This window comes from Strix aluco, chromosome 3 (assembly GCF_031877795.1).
Source record: "Strix aluco isolate bStrAlu1 chromosome 3, bStrAlu1.hap1, whole genome shotgun sequence".
Lineage (NCBI taxonomy): Eukaryota > Metazoa > Chordata > Aves > Strigiformes > Strigidae > Strix > Strix aluco.
Genome location: NC_133933.1, coordinates 59359071 through 59377862, shown reverse-complemented (window position 1 = coordinate 59377862; position 18792 = coordinate 59359071). Strand labels below are relative to the sequence as shown.

The window sequence follows — 18792 nt, the reverse complement described above, 5'->3', positions numbered from 1 at the left end:
GAGGGACATGGCAGAGCTGGGGCTGGCATCCACGTAGGGCACAAGGAGGCGGCTGCTGGCTGCAGCCCAGCAGAAGATCCAGCAGCTGTTTTCCTTGGCTTTCTCTTCAGCAGATGTACCCGCATCAGCATGGTTGCCTCTAAGTCTTCTACTGACCTTCCAAATTTAGTTTGAAACTGCCCAACAGGTTCAGAATTTATTTAGGAATTAGGTGTGGAGGGAAATTAGAAAGACATGCAGAACAGCTGGAATTGATGCATGAGTCTTATTTCCTTAGAAAATTATGCTGAAAGGAAAGTGTCATCCCCTCCCTTTGAGCACATGTACACATATGCTAAACAGACACCGCAGATATTAAATTGCAGCTGAAAGGAAGAAGAGGGCAGCAGCCCAACAGCACAGAAAAGATGACTCCTCACATACTAATGCCGGGCAATAATTTATCCTGGCTTCGAACAAATAAGATATACTGAACCGAATTATAAGAACTAATTAAAATGCAAGATTAAATTGAGTCCATGCTTTATCTTTGCATCTCCTTACCACATCATAGGAAATTTTAAAGGACATCATTCCCCAGTGGCCTGTAACTACCTCAGAAAGTAAAGAATTCATGGCTCCAGTGAGACACAAAAAAGCCTGTTTTCTCTCTCTGGGTGGTCTTTTTAATGCTTCTCCCTCCTATGACTTTACCCTGACCTAATCAGCCAGCCTTTAAACAAGCAAAAGTCACTTACCAGTCACTGACAGAGGTATGTCTTTAAGTTTTTACACACTCCTCTGTAACATTCATTTACCCCGAGACAGGAGGGAGCAGTCAAGCTTCTTGCTCTGCCCAAAACAGGGTCTGTAAGTGCATGGTTGGAAGATAACAGTTCGGTGTCAGAGGGAAGAAAGCTGTCTTCCCACGTCCAAAATTGGACTTGTGCAATTCTCCCTATCCCTGACTCACCCTGACCCAAAACCGTGGCCTCACTGCCCCCTGTGCGTTCCTGCAAACGTTCTTTCTGCTTCTCTGAAAACTGTGACACTTGGAGCACAGACCAAGCATCCCGAGTAGCTGCCCAAAGACTGTTATAGCTACTTAATTGAGCAGAAGATTACTAAGAGGTCAAGTGGGGCTTTTCCACAAACTTGAAGCTTCTTCCTGCTTCATTTTTTCTCAGGCTAAATAAATAGTTGACAAGTGACATTTATAGTAAAGCATAGCAAACAACCTGCAGTTATCCTGAAATAGCTTTTTGTCTCTCTGCAGGTTACTCCAGTTCTTCACAGCTTCTGCACTCTTAACACTGTACTGCCTGGATCTACCAACAACACCTGTAATCTCAGCAAATGTATCAGCGTATAAATCTTTACCTGCTTAGAGTAGAGACATTCTTTAAATATCTGCTTCTGATTAACATTTTGGATGCTTTTCCTGGTAACATCAGTATATAAACTTCAATTCAGAAAGAGACAAAAAAAAATTATCAGCATTTTTATTAATTTAATGGCTTCCATGAGTCTTTTTAAATACATGCAGCATTGACTTTGAAGAGGAATTGGAATATGACAAAGATAAACGATAGCTGTCATTCTGGTCCTGCAACGTGCCCTTTTCAGGTACACATCCTTGTGTGGAGGCAAACCCCCTGAATTCCCGAGTTCTGCACATGTGGAGGTGGGTGCCCCTGCCCTGGGCACTGCAGACCACAGCACTGGTTATGACTGACAACTACTAGAGCTCCTTGGGCATGCAAGAAAAAAATTCTTTGTTTTTTCTTGTTTTTTTTTTTTTTTTGTTTTGTTTTGTTTTTTTAAACATAGGCCAACAGATCTGAGCATTTTGAAAGTACACATAAATATCAAAGGAGATTTTTTTTTTCTTTTTTAATTCAAAGAATATTCTACTTCATAACATCTACTGCAGTAGGACAGCAGCTAGTAATTTTGCATGCTTCATGTTGCTCATTTTTTTCCCCCTTGGTTAACACATTTAAGAATAAGGAATGAAGGCCATTTCTACAGAATGGGAAATTGCAGCCTGGTAAACTGACTAGGAAAGTAGGAAACACACTGGAAAAACAACTCACCCTGAAAGCCCAGGTTGCTCTGGTGCAACTATAGCTTTAGAAGGTATAAGCATGGCGACCGCAAAGAGGTTTTTTTTTCTACCATATACAGCATTAGTGAAGCTGATATAGGTCTAGAGTGCAGTTTTGATGCTTACGCTTAATAAAGACTACGGAATTACTGAAGAAGTTTGAGAAGAGTCACAGAGTTATTAAGTGAATGAGGAAAACACCCACTGGCAAGAGGTTTGAGAGTACCTGTGATCAAAAGGAAGAGTGAAAGGTGTTTGAAGATGGCAGCGGCAGATAGATGCATAGGGAGAAACATCAGGGAACAAAAAAAGCATTTTGGTCAATAAGGAGCAAAAGCCAGAGAAATTCACATGAGAAATTAGCCACAATAATTTGACAGTAAAGCTGACAGACAACTGGAACCAAGTACCCAAGGAAGTGGCAGAGGAGGTGTAACACAATGCCTTCAAACAGAGCCTGGATGGTTTCATGGAAGACTTCCGAGAAATATACTCTTTTTCCAATCAAGAGTAAGAAAGTCCGATGCTGGGATAGCCCCAAAAGCAACAGCTTGTGTGAAAGCATAAGCACCTAAACGTTTATCCGTGTATAAGAACATTTCCAAATAGGGTTATTAGAAGAAAGCTAGGTATGGTCAGTCCCCCATTTAGGATGAAATGAGCAGGACTACGATCACAGAGCCATAATGAAAAGCCTCACTCAGGAATCACAAGTAATGAAGAATTCAATAAACAGCACCACCTTCCCCAGAAGAAACAGTCCCAAAATAGACTGGATAGAGTAGCCACCCTTGCGAGGCACTGGATCATCTCCTGAAGCTAGCCCTAGTTGCACTGGAGAGACTGGGAACAGAAGCTGCAAACCACTAGGAATAAACGTTTTTCCTGTGACAAGTGCTATGTAAAAATTCACTCATACCAAAGAAGAGCAAGAAACTTAGTTTATCTTCTGTTTGAAACTACAATTAATTAGATTTATGTCTGCTAAAATTCATATAAGATTTGCTTTTATGCATCCTTTTAAGATTTATCTTTTTGTCTGCCTCTATGCACTACTTTGGATTGAGAAAAGATAGTACTGAACTAAAAGATGAAGATGTAGGAGAGTAAATGAGGATTAATTTACTCAGCTGATCCAGCAGGCACTCTTAAAACACTGTTCAAAAATGAGGGGGAAACAGCCCTGGCAAGCATTCAGGTCAGGATGAGATTTTCAAGATTTAGAACTTTGTTCAGCAAAACTAATGGTGTCTCAGAAACATGCATGTGCTCAAATTCACCACTGAAGGAAAAAATCTCTTCCACTAGAGATTTTTTCTGCAAAGAAGGTATAGACCCTTTTTTTTTTTTCAGTTGGAAACAATCATAAGTAAATGCCATGATGTTTTACTGAATAACAGAGAGCTTTAAGTGCTGACAGATTTATAGGCAGGTGCAGGGTGCAAAGGGGGGAAATCCAAGCGATGTCATTGCTGCCATTCACGTCAGTGATGTTAAACAAAAATCAAGTTTACTTTTCTTACTACTGTTTGGGAAGCTGAGAAGCACCAACAAGTGAAAGCAAAGCAGACTCCTATTTTGCATAACTGCTTACATTTTTCTCTGCTTCTCTAGTACCTTGGCGATATGCTCTAAAGAGCTTAACGCAATCCCTACAGATCTTGAAAGCACTAAAGCAGAGAAATGCAAGGTGAGTGGAAGAGACTCCTTTGTCCCAACAGTGAGCTTTGATCTTACCAAAAGAGTAGCAAAGAGAACATGCCTTCTATCTCTTACCTGTCTTCCAGGTCAATACACACACAGGAGGAAGGGGAATAAAGCATTTCTTATCCCTTCCTGCAAACAAAAGCTTGGTTTCAAAGGTATAAAATGCCAAACAAGAGAAGTGAGTTTGGTCACTGGACTATGGCCCAGAATGGCTGCCCCTGCAAAAATTCATGATTTCCAGTATTTAGAAAGCCTCATGCCTTTCCCAGGAAGAGGCAAGGGGTTTCACCAAAGTAGAGTTCTTCAGTCTTCAAGCTGAACTTCGAGCGTTTCACAGATCTGAAGCTGCCCATAGCCTGCAGCCAGGAGTCAGTTGTCTCCTGCCATCCCTGTGCATCCATCTTGCTCCCCACTGTGCCAGCTGCTCATGGCAAGCTGCTATCTAAGATCTTCAGCTGTCAGCTGGAAAACATCACATTGATACTTTGACCCTCATTCTTTTAGTTTCTGGGGTATTGCACAGCTTGTATGTTGAGTTGGCAGAAAAGCTGGGGCAAATGGGAAGAACCATATCCTTTAGACAATCTGAGTTCAGCTATCCACTAAAAACTAAAAAGCTTTCACAATACTGTAATATTTATAATGTGCATTTAAATCACATTCTTGAAATTTCGGCAAAATCAATACTTGACACTCTAGTTCCTAACGAAATTCAGTTAAAAAAAAAAATCACCCTAGAATTAAGGAACAGAGAAAATATTGAACATGCTTCTTCACTATTAGGTGTAACACTGTCAATAAATTTTGAAACTAAAGACTAAAACTCTCACAAATGTTACATTTATGAGAAAACACCAGGAAATGCTAAACCAAAAGTAAGCCACATTGATGCACTTCAGTGATGTCTCATTTAAAAGACTCATCATGCTTTTCACTAGTCTACAGCTACTAGTTAAACCAGGTGTCCTCTCAATAAAACGAAAAATACGCTTTTCAGGTTTGCAAGGAACAGCCAAAAAGGAAGCTGCAAATACTTTTATACATCTTATATAATTTTTATATATTTTCACAAATTTGTATTGGAAGAGAAATGTACACCTATTTAATCTTCTCTACAGAAGAAATGTGTTATTTATGTGGCAAGGATGTATGTATAGAAAATGGGATCTTGGGAAAAGCAAGAAGCAACGATGTTCATCTTTTTCTCATGTAGTTGCATACCATCTCTGAAAAATCAGTTTAATCAAGAAGCATCCTTCGACCCTCAGGTGTGGCTGCTTGTTTGATCTTCCATTTCAGCAGAGAGATCATTTACCAAAGATGTGAAGTCCTATTCTAATGAGTTTTATTCTTTAAAGGTAATACATTAGAAACAGAACTCTCATGGAATCAGAATAGGCAATGCAGAAGATTGGAATTTTGTTTAAACTCCTCTTGTTTTCATGTAACAAAATCATGCCCAAAGTTAAGGTATAGATCAAGTTGCTCAAAATATTTTATTTTCTTAAAAAATAAAACAAAGCAACAACCCCATCAACCAACATTACAATTTCTTACTACACTGTCTACCCACACCTGAAGCCATATATTCAAAGGACATGCACTGACATTACCATGTATCCAAAATGCTGGGAAGCTAGGCAAGCTCTTGCAAAGACCTGTAGAAAATTCCAATTTCTACAGAAATTTTTTTATCTAAATGTGAGAAGTCCAACCTAGTGGCACAGATGGCACAGTTCCTGAATATAATTTCCAAATTAAGTTTACAGCCTGGGTAATAACCATCTGCAGTCAGCTTTAACCTCTGTGTCCTGGCTAAATGCTAACTGGCATCACTCATTCGCATCCTTCCAAAAATTCCTCAGAGGTTTGATCCAAATTCAATTTTCTTCACATTCCATGCTATAAAAGTCTCTAGAGCCTTGGTGCATACTTTTAAATAGCTGCCAGAAGGGACTACACTCCCATGTTACAGAGCATAATCCGTTGGCACAGTTTATGAATACTTCCATATCCTCTGGAACAGGGACTATTTTGTCAGAACAGAATTAAATTGGTTAAATTGGTGAAGAGTCATCCCAGGTACAAAACTGATGAACTCAGTGGAGTTTTCAGTCTCGTATTAGCATCTGACTACAGAAATGAAACATTCACAACAGCATGCTGCCACTTTTAAAACACAAGTGCACAGTTTAAATACCCAAGTTACGATTTCATGCATGTTGGCAGGAAATGTTGTAAACAAAGATCATCTTGGAGGCAAAGGCATGCAATAGCATCCTGGCTTTTCACAAACATACTATACATAACTACTCTGTAGCAAAGAGTGCAGGAAAAGAAGACCCAGTTTCTGAATGTGACTTGCAGTGCCAGAAAGGAGGAAAAAAAAGTACATTGTATTGTTTATATGTAAAAGAGGAGGGAAAATGTTTATGTATTACAATTAATAGAAATCAATGAGAAAGACTTTTGACTGAAAAAATGCCTTACCTTGAGAAGTTGAGGAAATGAACATGTCTAGTGAATAAATAGGGCTGCTCAGCAGTGCTTACGTTTTTAATCAATTCCATCTAAAAAGAATTAACAAATCAAATTTTCCATGTTACGTCAATGCACATTTTGGGACAAATATAACTCTCAAACAACATATGATGATGTAATTTTCAAGTCTGAATTACTCAGTAACTCCTTCTCCACCATCCCTCCCAAACACTGTCATCAAGATAGCACGACTACTATTTCATGTCTAAGCAAGAAAGGTTAAGCTGCAGACACCATCCCACTATCATGGAGCTTATGTACTTCCAAAAGTGGGTATCAGTTTAAGGAAAGGCATAAACTAAGGAAAAATCTAAACCCTGCCTAAATCTGTGCTAGGGCTTTGCAAGTGGAAGCTACCCTCTGAAGACACTGGTTCTATTCACCAGAATGCCAAAACGTAAAATGTCTGAATCTGTAACAGAAAGGGCTACCTGAGCCCATTTTATTGTTATATGACCATTCTCATATAACAATAACATTTGTCAGCATTGCCAAAACACTGATTGATTTGCCTGTTTACATACAGAAATCAGTGCTTGCCATTCCTTTTACTATTACAACAAATTGAAAGTACAAATTAAATGGGCACTTCTAGACAGATGATGCTAAGTTCTAGTTCAGGCACATTCACATAATTTTTTTCTTTTAAATAAATTATTTAAATTTTCAGATTATTAAAATGGAATCATGTAAACAGCATATATTGAAGACTGTGCACCATGGATATGAATATCTATGTTGTGTAAGCTGAGCTCTAGCTATGATCTAGAGGAAACTGAAAGTGTCTAGTGGAGCATCATGCTACAGACTTGAGATGCCCTGTCTAATTTTGCTTCCATACTATTAATCTCCTAAGAATTATTTTCAGATTTTCTGTTCCATGATCAAATGCAGGCTATATTATGGACACTGAACACAAATGCATTTGAAATGATAGGCTTATCAATTTTACAAACTGGGTAGTAGAAAGTCATACAGAAAGCGACAGAAATTCATAAACTGGAAAAAAAAAAAAGAGATCAAAGAAGGTGAACCAAACATTCTGGTTTGACTCATATCAATTAATGTACTAAATTTAAACACCATTAAGGACACATTAATTAAAAAGAAATCTATTTCTTAAAACTTGAATGCTATGCCTTACATAGACAAAGCAAGGAAAAACATAGGGTCCAGTCTGTTATGTGGTCAAGATAAACTGACTGGCATGTGATGAGTTACTGCACTAAAAGCCTGAAGAGCATAGTAGAAAATAATGTCCATAACATAACAAATATTAAACTACATTTAAGGACAGCAATTGTCAATTTTTTTTCCTTCTATTTCCCAGTTTCAATGTGTCACATTTTACTGCTTCTCATCCATCTTTCATTCTCCATTTTTTCCTAGGACACATAACCTGCCTTCTTTCAGACAACACAAACTATAGCCATTTAACTTCTAGGACTGAATAAAAAAGTACACACACTAATATGCTTTTCCATACTTTTCCTCTGCCTTTAACAATTTTATACACGTACATGTACAATGAGCACTGAAGCAAACAGTTCAGTTTGTCCATCTTCTCAGGATGGGCCTTTTCCTGTCAAACTAGTTTGAGTAGATGAAGGCATATTAGGTATAAACCTTATATATCAAGACATATTAGGTCTGAGAAAGTATATTGAGGTATATTAGTAAATCAAGGTATATTAGGTCTGAGAAAGGCTGTAAACCCAAGGTAATGAAACATAAAGAAAAGACCACCAAAAGAAAGACAATATGAGAGGAAAAGAGAAACAAGAGAAAACAGAGAGAAGATGGGTGATTTTTTTTTTTTTCTTAAAAAAAAAGAAGCAGGAAGCCAATAGCCCCGCTGCTTTAGTCAGTCATATCTGGACTCCGGACTGTTTGATTCAAGTACAAACAGGTCTTTATACAGCTCCTTCAGCACAATATAAATGCTATAAGCAAGAAATTCACGAACCTGAAGAGCAGAGCTTGCCCAGACCAGAATTAGAAAGCCCAGGAAACTTTGCAATAATTGGCATGAAGTAATTGAGTATTGTTTGTTGATGCTCTGAAGAGACAAAGGCTTTCCTAGCGAACCAAATAGACTGATATTTCTTTAGGACTGGTAACTCTCTCTGCCAAAAATTATATTCATTCACCTTGCAGAATGAAACAATAGGAGACTCTAGCAGCTGGGTATCAGATGTCTCAATTGGCTTCTTTTTTTGTTTTTACCCAGACAAGTTACAAGAGAAGTGAATTTCTCCAAACTGTATGAAGCTTTATGTTATATTGGCATTTTACCTGTGTTATTCTATCTGCATGAATGAAGGAAAGATGTCAGAAGGAAGTTACTGATACAGGATAAAAGCTCTGTTCATGCCACTAAGGTCACCACTGTAATTCCATCTTGGAATACATGAAAAACCACCATTACAGTATGAATGGAGATGTAAAGATAGTGTACCCACACAAAGTAATCCCATGCGGTTTAAAAAGACAGGGATCTTTTATATAAATACCTCTAGATAAACATGTGTGTGTGGGGGTATATGTGAGTGTTACAAAGTACCACACAAGCCTCCTCCCTTGCCCCTCAGCTCTTCCTGGGGCTGGTACCAATTTGCTAGCACCAGGCAGATTCACATTATACCACCACCATGTTTCCCATTGCACTTCACCTGATGTCAGTGTCAGGCTCATGTCACCCTGCTGCCGGACTAGCCCAGGCACTTCTGCCTCAGGAGCAAAGGGAGTCTGGAAAGATGCACAGAGAACAGGACAGCATCTGGCTCCTGGCTTTTTAAAAATCTTTTGCTACCAAACTCTATCTCTTGAGCTATGATAATATCTTACTCCAAAGCAGACACAGAATTTTGTTTTGACTTAAAGTACCTTCATATTTAGACACTTAATGATCAACTGGACTTGTAAGCAGATGTGGATAAAGCTACAATGTGCATATGAACAAACAAGCAAAAACCATTCTTTTAAAAACACTGCCAAAATGGTAAGCAAGGCTCAACAGAAACACCACACAGATGTCAGGAGGGAAAAATAAATAACTGTAATGGCTCACAGCCACACGCAAATTGTGGCCATATTTCCCAAGTGCCTCTCTCTCTCTGATCCCACTGTGCCTAACTGATTCCAGTCTAACAAGACAAATGTATTGCTTAGGAATACCTAGTGATCCACCACTCCTTTTAAGATGCTATTAAAGAAAAAAAAAAAGAAAAGAAAAGAAAAACCCTTTGAATATCTCCCAGAAAAGTAAGGTCTCTAGTGTTGTGGGTTTTTTTGCTTGGTTTTGTTTGTTTGGTTTTTTTGTGGGTTGGTTTGTTTGTTTTTTTAACAAGATGATTAGTGTAGAGGACCCACAGAGAGGAAGAGTGAGCAAAAGATGACAGCTGAGGAAAGCAAGTACCTTTGGATGGAACGAGTGATGAATGAGAGAGATACATACAAGCGCACAGATGATCTAGGATATGGTCTTAAACCAACCCAAGCTTGAAAAGAGATGCAAAAGGCAGAAGGAGCAGAAGATAAGCTACCCTGGCAAACACCGTTAAGGGAAAGGTGAACCAGACACATCCATGTTTGGAGGGAGAAGCTATAAAAATACCCAGAGAAAGCCTGAAAGGAGCACGAGCCTGCTACGGTAAGTGCCCATAAAGAGCCATTCCTCTTTTGCTGCTGTCCCGAGCTCTCCTGCAGGAGTTAGGCTGTTTCAGTGAAACAGTGTTGAAACAGTTAGTAATTTGCTTTTGAAACTAAATTGCACCAGAGAGTTAATGCTGCTAAACAAGGATCCAGGGAGAGGGAAATGCCAGAACACAAAGAACACGTGGGGAACCCTGTGCCTCCCAGCTCACCTCCACCAGTGGAGCCCATGGCACGGCCAGTCACAGCCCAGACACATCAACTTGACTGCTGGGCACAAGTGAACTGAAAGCACCGGGTGTGCTGTGCACCCTGAGAAAAGGTGGGCATGCACACCACATGGCAGGAGTCTGCAGAGATTTGAAATCACAGCAAGCAGTTGCAAAGACCTCTGTGGTGTGGTCAACGTGTATTTGCTGTCATTCCACCCCCCCCCCCCCTCAAACACCAATTAGTTGTAAGGAACAGAGTCTTTAGCCTAAATATTGATTTTCTCCCTAGCATCTTTCTACCACTGTGACTCCTTGCTTAAGCCTTAATCTAAATTTTCCTCCAAAATTCATTTTCTGCACTGACTTTTAAACAGGACCTTTAAAGAAGACCAGATCTGCAGAGGCAATCCTGTAAACCACAAGCTATCTCTAAATCTTAAAGCTCACCTGAGCAAGAACACCAAGAGGAATACTCCAAGGGGAAAGGTTTTTTCCTTAGTCTACTGTCCTACACTACCACTGTAGGGTGTTAGCTGGCTATACTGAAAAAATCAAACTGTAATGGCTCAGCATCATCTATGCATTTGTACTCAGCTGTTGCTGCATTGTAAATAACAATCCAGCAGATGGCACAGTGAAATGACGCCGAGAGAGACTGGATGGGGCCCTCCCAGGAAGGGGGGAAACGTGGAGGATGGCTTTGCTCCAGCCACAGCATTGTTCCTGAACAAAAACTCAACTCAGGCTTGTGAGAGAGGACACCTTCTTTCCCTCTTCTGGAAACGGCCAGCCCCCCGCACTGACTGCTCAGAGCAGTCCCATTTGGTTGGAGATTTGCAATAGGTAAATTCTACTCGGAACAAGAAATAATCAGATAATAATTCCACTCAGACAACAGCTAAAGCGTTACTATTTTTTTTTTTAAGCTGCTGTATTTCACTGGGAGAATTTGAGGCCAAAATGTGTAAAAATGGTGAGGCAACTGGGATTTTGAAAGTGAGGTCAGCTGGGTCACACTATGGTCTCCACTAACACTGATACAAATAGGACAAAAAAAAAAAATCTCTGTATCTGTCTTTCTTGTGAGTTCTTTACCTTCTTCTACTGTTTTCAGTCTCTACTGAAGGCATGTAGGGTCCAGGAGGTGCAAGTATCTACAGGTATTCGGTATATCACTTTCATCTTGGTATTCATTTCCATAAACAACTCACAGGAATGAGACTAGATCTTCATTTTCAGCTCTCAAAAATTTGGAAAGATTTCAAGAATTTCTTCGGCTTCCCAAGCTGCTATCACCACTCTGTCTTTAAAACCATTTAAGAAAAATTAGTGATGGAATTTTAGTGTGTTAAACTGAAATTATATATAAAGCTGGCTGCACAGCCATAAAGATGGGTGGTAAAAGGAACTGATACAAGGATAAACTATCAATTGCTCCCATATGTGATTGGTATTTGTATATCTAAAAACATACTAATTTCTCTGAATGCAAAGAAAAGGAGGTGGCAGGGGAAGTCAGGGAAGGGGAAGAATTAATTTTGCAACAGCTCGTGTGTCATTTTAAAGCCACATCAATCAGATTGACTTTGTATACATGAATATTACATATTATTTTCTGTATTTAATTTACTTGGAAATATTATAGCAAATGGTAATATTAACTCATCTGTTTCCAGAAATCACTCTCTTATGCCCATAGATGTTCAAGGGCTGCACTTCTAATTGCTTTCAGGCACACATAATTTGGGAGAAATTCTTACCATGAAGAAGGAGAAAAGGCAATGAGAATATTTATGTGCAATCCCCACAGTCATTAAGAACACCTACGTGCTTAACTTTATTTAACAACAGCAAACTGCATAAATTAAACATTCACAGAAAAGTCTTGGCTGGATCAGGGCCTTAACCAAACAGAGGACAGACAAATAACAGAAAGAAGAGAGACATATCATCTCGAGCAAGAAGTCCATGCTCATGCTGAGAGCCTGCAGCCCAGCTCTCTTCTGTTGTTGTAATGCCTGGAACCTGAGACCATCCATTCCCTTAATTTCCTCTTGTGTACACCACATTAAAGGTGGGAGAAATAATTTATTTTTTCATATTCTGCTCATAAAAAATGAGAAGACAACTAAAAATACCCTGCACAACAGAACAGTTACTGTCTTCAGGCATGTTTCCTGGCGATCAAAGGCGCTTTTCAGCAAAAGTACTCATTAAATTATGAGCCTATTGTAACTATGTAAATAAGCCATAAATTAAAATAAAGAGACTCAAGTTATAGTAATGCAATCTATAGAGTAAATCATCAGCTCTGTAGCAATACATCCAGCACCATCTGTGTTCCAGCACACTTGCTGTCTAACAGCTTCTGGAGTGCAAAAAAGTAATGCAGATATTAATCCTCTGTCAGTGTATTGGTTGCATCAAAAAGTAAGTCTGGGCCTCTCTGGAATCTCCACATGCTGGACTAAAGCACAGAAGACTGCTGAGATGTGATCTTGTATCATGTTTAATAAAGAACAATCCACCTACCAGAAAAAGGCAGAACAGAACTGAAATGAAGTAGCTGATGAGGGTGAAAGCTGGTGATTATTAATACCTGAAAGGCTTCTAGGTTTTATGATGCATCTCCCAATCAGCAGTGAAACTTGATGGAGGACATAGTCAAAACAAAACCCAAACAACCCGAAACACAAAAGCAGTCATACCCACAGAAAACCGCTATCCCATATCCTACAATTAGTCAAAAAAACAGGCAGGATCTGTAACATAGGATAGTTTGACCACGACCTGATGGGATGATTTTGCGAACTCCCCAGGCTCCGTGGTGCTGCCAGTAGGATACAGAGAGATATTGCAGTAGCTGCAGCCCGGGGCCCTGCCCCTTCCCTCAGCCACAGGCAGGGGCAGTGGGGGGCCACTGGCCTCCCCCATAGCCTTTCACTGAGATGTTACATCCAGCTGTGCACAGAAATCTTTGGGCTGGCGAGGCAGCCCTGGCCAGCTGGTCCCCACCTCGTGCTAAACTTGAGGACTGTGTGGGGTTAGATGAGCCAGCTGCCGGTGGGACCCCAATGGCCACCTTGGAAGGGAGGAAGGTGTGACCTGCAGGAGCAATATCTGCTCCCAAATTTCCATTTGAAATGAACTGCTGTATCTAAAATAACAAACTTACACTCATGAACAAGCTACAAATAAATCACCCCCAATCACAGCACAATGCCACTGGCAGGCCCACATCTGTATTTTGATCATCTCATACATCCTTTTGTGGTTTGCAGGCTGCTGTTCCTGGGAGTGACGCAGGCAGTTGTTGTGGCATTTACCTGATCAGCAGATCAAAATAGCACCTGTGGTCAATGTGTATAACAGTCATGTGTACAGCATCTGACTACATCCACACACTTTGGAGTCTGAGGTTTTTTTTCTATTACTTTCATCAATACCTACTGATGGCAGTGATACTCACAGAGGGCACATGGTTACCCTAAATACAGGGGAATTTAAATAACTGGATCTTTTGTGGAATCAAAGCTGTAAAAATAATGCCCTCTACAACTTTACGGGAACATGAAAAAGGGTATCTGGGTAAAGAGATTTCATGTGGTATTTTTGTTTCTTTTAGTGAAGTTTGTGCAATAACATGAAAAAGGCAGATCACAGAATTATAGAATACCAGGCTGGAAGGGACCTCAAGGATCATCTGGTCCAACGTTCCTTGGCAAAAGCACAGTCTAGACAAGATGGCCAGCACCCTGTCCAGCTGAATCTTAAAAGAGTGCAATGTTGGGGAATCCACCACTTCCCTGGGGAGATTATTTCATTGACTGATTGTTCTCATTGTGAAAAATTCTCCACTTGTGTCCAATCATAATCTCCTCAGGAGTAACTTGTACCCACTACACCTTATCTTTTCCATCTGATTCCTTGTAAAAAGGTGGTCTCCATCTTCTCTGTAGCCACCCTTTAAATACTGGAACATTGTGATAAGGTCTCCTCTAAGCCTTCTCTTCTGTGCTGCTCTTCTGGATTATGTTTTCCAACATGCAAGATCTTACACTTGTCTGTGTTGAATTTCATAAGGTACTTGTTAGGCCACTCTTCCAGTCAATCCGGGTCTTCCCTCAGGGTGGCTTTCCTTTCCAAAGTGTTCACTTCCCCACTCAGTTTGGTATCATCAGTGAACTTCATCAGGGTACATTTGATCCCATCATCCAGATCACTTACAAAGATATTAAACAGTGTTGGGCCCAATATTGATCCTTGGGGGACCCCACTTGTTGACAGACTACTAGTTTGAAAAGGAGCTATTTACCACCACCTTCTGGGTGGACCTGTCAGCCAGTTCCCCACCCACAGCACAGATCACTTGTCTAGACCACAAGTCCATCAAGTGATGCTTCCAACAAACGTCTGGGTCATTGAAGTCATCCATAAGAACCAGGTTCTGTTGACCTGAAGCTTAAGTGATGCAAATATTGCTTTGTTGGCCTTATCATCTTAGTTTGGAGGTCAGTAGCAGATGTTTACTGTAAGATCCCCCTTGGAGACAACCCCTCTGACCTTGACCCAGAGACATTCAATAGGGCTTCCACAATCACAGATGAGCAAGAGGCTGAGACAGGATCAAGGGAGTGTCAGATTACAGCAACATGGGTTAGCATGACCCTGGGAAACAACTTTCTGAAGCAAGTGATTACCAGAAGTGAATTAAGAAAAAAACCAAACCTTGTTGGCTATTATTTGCTCCCGCTCTGCTTAAAGAGACCCAAGCTAGGTCTGAATAAGCTGTCTCACTTATATGATAAATGGTTGTGCCCTGCAGATACATTAAGACAGGTCCCAGAAGCTGTTAGCACCTAACTTCACCTGTACTAACCCTTCTTGCCTCTCTGTCGGACTAACTGCTGTGCTGACTAAATTCAAGAGCTGGCTCACTGGAAGTTAGTTTTTTCTGGTTAGCTTCCACATCGTGTTGCTCTTGGCCCTACCATCCATTTCTCCTATTAACTGAAGCCACTTACAGAACAGATTCTGGCTGATTACTCAGGTCAAAGTAGCAGTACACCTTTTCAATATGATTTCTGCTAGTATATACCTTTGCTTCTCAGTTTCACAAACATAATAAGAAAACAGGATCTAAGATAAACAGGAGTAACTTACCTGTTCATTTTTGGTCAGTCTTGTTTTGTTATGGATGTCAGATGTAACCAGGTTGAATCCATGTTTCTCTGATAAAATTCTCAAAAGCAAAACCACAGTTCGACTCCCACACTTTCCAACTCTGTTGTAGACCACCTGGCTGGGGAAAGGAAGTACCTAAAAAAGATTGAAAAAAAAAAAAATGGAGTCAGTATATTCATATTTTTGTTTCTCTGTACCTCTGAATCACAGCATGTTTTGACCGTAAACCAACAGATATGTACAGGAGAATTTCTAGGACCTTGCCCAGGTCAGAAGTATTCACTTCCACCAGCAAGGTAGAAGCTCTTTAAAATAGAATCACATGGCTCAGGAGGTGGCAAGCTGAGATTTTCCCCTCGTGATCCAGTTTAACGTAACAGTGCAGACTGGTTGCTACTCCAGAAGGACTAAGCCACTGCTTGACGTTTTTTAGTGAAGATGATGATGAGCTTAAGCTTGCTGCTTGCAACCTCAGTGCAAACAATCAGTTTTAGTTGACTGCCTCCCACAAAAAGAATGAAGAGTGCATTTGCACTACAGTTTAGCAATTCAAAATGAAGTTGACATAATGCAAGAGGAATGCTAGAACTGCAAAACTTCAGCTTAAAAAGAAGAAAACCCCAACCAACCACCAGTTGTATAGAGATAAAATTAATCAACTGTTTCAATTTCAAATATAAACATGAATCTTCCAAAGGGACTCAGAGAACAACTCATGCCACTGGCTAGGCAGGTACTTGTGGAATAAACACTGCTAGAGGCCACAGGTGGCCTGGAGGCCAACTGGCACAGTCTGCTCACATCTGTACAAGTAACCTTTACTAAACTTCAAACCAGAACAGCTACATCCCACCTACCCACCAGGAATGGTCTCCAGCCCATGCTAACTCTTGCACCATGCTCTCTTATCTGGGAAACCAGAACAAGTGAGTAGTAATTCACTGTCTTGAAGTACATTGGATGCAGCCTTGTTTTGTTACTGGATGATGTCCATGGGCTATTCTTTCAGTAAAAGACATTCTGGAGTCACACCATCACACTAGATGAGTATTTGGTGTATAGCGTATAACAGCAGCATCTGACAATATAGGCCAAGAGGCATCTGTTTTCAAGCCTTTTAGACTGGCTAACATAGTTGGGCACTCACAGTTTCATCCACAGCAGTGCATACATGGGACACATATAGAAAGCTCATTTTTTTATTACAATGATGGGTACAAAATGTTTCCCGACACTGGGCCTGCACCCTGGTTCCAGGTGGCGTGTTCAGTGCAAGGAATGGCTCATGTGCCAAAGTGATAGTATGCCTCAACCTATAGTTACTTTTGCTGTTGATAAAATCACATTCTCCCAGCAGAGGATTTCTAACATAAAAGCAGTCAGATGAGGCATATGGGCTTCTGGCACTTTTCATGATATTTGAACAGCTCATAGATTTTCATCAGGGAAGCAAGATGATTCCTCAGGCAACCCTTCAGATTACTTCCAAAGAGGACTGCAAACTAGAACTAAAAAATAAAGGGAAAAATCTGGATTCCCTTACATATAATAGGAACATACTGGCACTTCCCTATCAGTGTTACACTTCATGACCAAAAGAACATTACTATTGTTACTGGTTTCAATGTTTAGGATATCCTTCACTGCAACATAAACATGGAAGGCATAATGCTCCAAATCAGCTGGGCAAGGGGTAGATATTTAGCGACAGCCTCGGTTAAGATTTCCAAGCTCCAGGACATCACATCTACTGATTCAGCAAGTAAACATGGGCCTCCCAAGGCTCACATAAAACCCACACAACACACCAAGTCTTACTATTCTGTAATGTTTATATAAAGTTTTCTATGAGAAACCTAGCCCTCTTGTTCCTTATCAACCCTTCCTTCAGAAACCTTGCTTCCTGTGAAATGCAAAATCCCAGGCTCAATGATTAGAGAACTCCAAAGGTGATGAATTTAACATCTCTGTGTTACAGCTGTAGCTAACTGTGGTGGGTTGACCCTGGCTGGATGCCAGGTACCCACCAAAGCTGCTTTATCACTCCCCTTCTCAGCTGGGAAGGGGAGAGAAAATATAACAAAAGCCTCACGGGTTGAGATAAGGACAGGAAGAGATCATTCACTAACTACTGTCACAGGTAAAACAGACTTGACTTGGGGAAATTAGTCTAATTTATTATCAAATTGGAGTATGATAATGGGAAACAAAACTACATCTTAAAACACCTTCCCCCACTCCCCAATTCTTCCCAGACTCAACTTTACTCCTGATTTCTCTACCTCCTCCTTCACAGCAGTGCAGGGGGATGGGGAATGGAGGTTGCAGTCAGTTCATCACACATTGTCTCTGTCACTCCTTCCTCCCCAGGGGGCAGATTTGTCACACTCTTCACCTGCTCCAGCGTGGGGTCCCTCCCATGGGGGACAGTCCTCCATGAACTTCTCCAGTGTGAGCCCTTCCCACAGTCTACAGTTGTTCATGAACTGCTCCAGTGTGGGTCCCTCTCACAGGCTGCAGTCCTTCAGGAACAGACTGCTCCAGCGGGGTCCCCTGGGGGGTCACAAGTCCTGACAGCAAACCTGCTCCAGCGTGTGCTCCTCCCTCTACATGTCCACAGGTCCTGCCAGGAGTCTGCTCCAGTATGGGCTTCCCACAGGGTCACAGCCTCCTTCGGGCATCCACCTAATCCGGTGTAGGATCCTCCACAGGTGGGTATCTGCTCCACCGTTAACCTCTATGGGCTGCAGGGGCACAGCCTGCCTCACTATGGGCTTCACCATGGGCTTCACCATGGGCTGCAGGGGAATCTCTGCTCTGGCACCTGGAGCACCTCTTCCCCCTCCATCTTCACTGGCCTTGGTGTCTGCAGGGTTGTTGCCCTCTCATATTCTCACTCTTCTCTCCAGCTGCAATTGTGCAGGTTTTTTCTCCCTTCTCAAGTATGTTATCACAGAGGCGCTACCACCATCACTGATGGGCTCAGCCTTGGCCAGCAGTGGGTACGTCTTGGAGACAGCTGGCATTGGCTCTGCTGGACATCAGGGAAGCTTCTAGCAGATTCTTACAGAAGCCACCTATGTAGCCCCCTGCTACCAGACCCTTGCCATGCAAACCCAATACACTAACCTCTTCCAAAACAACTGCTAATGATGCCCGAAAGGTTAACATGTGAACACATTTTATTATATTGACTATAACACCAGGGACACCATCATTAAAGTTTTTCTTATGCAAGAACACACACGAGCCATATTCTGGATTGTCCCCTTTCTGATTATTTTATTTGTATAACAAAACCCATCAGTATTTACCACCACCCTGCAGCACTATCCTCACAACACTGTAACTTGTGGAATGGGACTTTCTCCTCTGCTGAGACATATACTTTTCGCATACTTTGCTGTG

The 18792-nt window shown here is 41.0% G+C and overlaps 1 protein-coding gene across 1 annotated transcript in view; it reads right to left on the bottom strand.

Moving 5' to 3' along the window:
* Nucleotides 1-18792, bottom strand: part of UST (uronyl 2-sulfotransferase) — a 177940-nt gene that overhangs the window by 77590 nt on the left and 81558 nt on the right. The window contains exons 3-4 of the mRNA XM_074818719.1: nucleotides 15364-15519; nucleotides 6284-6363 (exon numbers count right to left, since the gene is read on the bottom strand). Of these exons, the coding sequence (XP_074674820.1) occupies nucleotides 6284-6363; nucleotides 15364-15519 (236 nt within the window). The remainder of the gene's footprint in view (nucleotides 1-6283; nucleotides 6364-15363; nucleotides 15520-18792) is intronic.